At 47.0% G+C, this 2,153-nt stretch overlaps 1 protein-coding gene across 1 annotated transcript; it reads left to right on the top strand.

Moving 5' to 3' along the window:
- Positions 1 to 483: 483 nt before the first annotated feature.
- Positions 484 to 1,973, top strand: LOC119593683. The gene is made up of 2 exons (XM_037942640.1): positions 484 to 1,352; positions 1,440 to 1,973. The coding sequence occupies exons 1-2, from the start codon at positions 663 to 665 to the stop codon at positions 1,929 to 1,931; spliced, it is 1,182 nt and encodes a 393-aa protein (XP_037798568.1). The 5' UTR covers positions 484 to 662; the 3' UTR covers positions 1,932 to 1,973.
- The last annotated feature ends 180 nt before the right edge of the window (positions 1,974 to 2,153 follow it).

The raw sequence follows: 2,153 nt of genomic DNA, 5'->3' as shown, positions 1-2,153 counted from the left end.
GTCAGATTTCGTGTATATTTCACAGGGTTATTTTAAACAATAAAGTTGCATGTCCCTATGATTCATATGGAAGCTGTGATTTATATGTTTTATATATCCCTGGTAATCTGATTCATATTCATGAAACATGTTCAACTGTTTTTATGGAATCCTAAAAGTTCTTGGAATAAAAACCTCGTACGCCAGGCAGCGACAGTCTCATGACTCGCGGTTGTTGCCGGTTTCAGTAATTAGTTAGTATATATCTGATCTACGATTGCTATAATAATTATCTGCTAACTGCAAATAACAGTAGTTTCAAAATTAAATTATGTTTACATAGTAAAGAAATTTGAGAATGTCTGTAATTAAGACAGGTAATACTAACAGGCATCTGCCCAGGACCTGTTATCAACACCAAGCATTTGCATCCTGCAGGAAGTGTGCCCAGCAACTTCTATATATTGGGCTCTCCCTAACGCACGAAGTCTGTCTGCAAGAACACGTGACCCTGTTCAGTAGCAGTTTCGGCAAATGCATTGACAGCTAGAGTTGAACTGTAACGTGTTTCGACATGTAACAACAATACAGTCCTTGACTACAAGAGTGATTGTAAACACAACTCACATTACAGACGTTATTTATTTTATTTTTTTGTTTTGTTTAAAACTGCAAAGAGCGGTATGGATCATCACTTTGACGCATGCCCGAATCCCAGTGTGTGTCCTCTCCATGGCTATCCTTCATGGTCTTCTGGGACGTTTTCCCATGAGGACGTCTTAATGGGAGGCAGAGGAGCTGCCGCAAGCACGGCGGACAGTTATGGACATGACACAACCAGCGTAAGCCGCATGTCGTTGATGGACGCGGGAACAGGAAGTGCGACTGTCTCGCCAATATTAAGAAGTCTTTTGCAGCCAGACCAAGGCAGCGCTTTAGAAAGAAGACATGGCACAGTGAGTCGCCAGTGCGGATCGACGGCCGAGCCACATCAAGCGGTGAGAGATCGCCGCGATGCAGTGATGTGGGGCGGGAGCATGATTGGGGAAGAAGAGATGATGATGGGCAGTGGACACCCACTAGCATACGAGGGCTCTGACTATATGGCTGAAGTTCCTGGGGTTAGCGGCTACATGGCTGACCAACCATTAGCTCCCCAGCAACCCATTATCAGCCCTGAAGCAGTTAGACATCTCAGCGGCCTAGGCACTGGAATGGATGCCACTGGTGCTGGCGATGGTGGGGCACAGCTGCCGCAGGATCTGTACCAAATGATGAGCTCCCTGACTACATGCCCTGACCACCGTTCTTCATTGCCTTCTGAGGCCGCCATTGCTAATCCGCTCTTTCCATCCGAGGAACCCGATCTCCTGGTAGGTTGCGTCTTTTCTGGATTACTGTAAGTTTGATTGAGGCTTTAGGTCATCTCTCTAATCCCTAATCCTTTTATATTCGTTCAGGACTTGGACTCCATCAGACGGGATGACCTCATCGGAGCCGTCGCAGCGGTGGACCTGCCATCCAGCGAGAGCGACGAGTTCGCATCCTTTTCGGATCACCTCCTGTCTGATTTAGACACGGCCCAGGACACACAGCTGCTACGCGGACCCCAGGATCAGCCGTTTGACCCGGCCAGAGCGGGACCTTCTTCTGAACAAGGCACTCAAGCCGTCAAGCCCAGGAGGCGACGTCCCAGAATATCGTACGAATCCTTAACGGAGGACGAGAAGTACGTCCATATTCGAGATATCAACAATGAAGCTTCTAGAACATACCGCCGAAAATACCGACAGTCTGTGACGAAGTTGCAAGCAGAGGAGAAGGTACTTCTGGAGGCGAACCGCGCTTTACGAGTCAAGGAAAAGGCTTTGCGCGACCTGATGAAGCACATGCAGAGCCTGGAAGGGATCATGAAGCAGAAAACATCAGACCCTCACAACCCCGCCAAATAGTGTACGACTGGACACCTCAAGGTTATATATAATAAAGAGCTAAAGCGCAGCCATTTTTCCTAACAAAACTGTCTTTACGCGAGCAAGTTCATTTCGAATCAAAGAACAACAGACGAAATATTTCTCTAAATCTAAGATTTGGAGCCATGAAATATAGTGATACCATTCTCAAAGTTGACTGCTTGCTGACGTCGATAAGTCAAGGGAAAACAAGTGAAGTGG

The sequence above is a fragment of the Penaeus monodon genome, chromosome 32 (assembly GCF_015228065.2).
Source record: "Penaeus monodon isolate SGIC_2016 chromosome 32, NSTDA_Pmon_1, whole genome shotgun sequence".
Classification (NCBI taxonomy): Eukaryota; Metazoa; Arthropoda; class Malacostraca; order Decapoda; family Penaeidae; genus Penaeus; species Penaeus monodon.
The sequence above is the reverse complement of the archived record's forward strand: the minus strand, read 5'-3'. Positions and strand labels throughout refer to the sequence as shown.

Bases quoted from the DNA above. Each gene is read 5' to 3' on its own strand.
- LOC119593683 (XM_037942640.1), top strand. From the start codon at position 663: ATGGATCATCACTTTGACGCATGCCCGAATCCCAGTGTGTGTCCTCTC. The intron at 1,353-1,439 runs GTAGGTTGCGTC...ATATTCGTTCAG, and splicing joins CCGAGGAACCCGATCTCCTG to GACTTGGACTCCATCAGACG.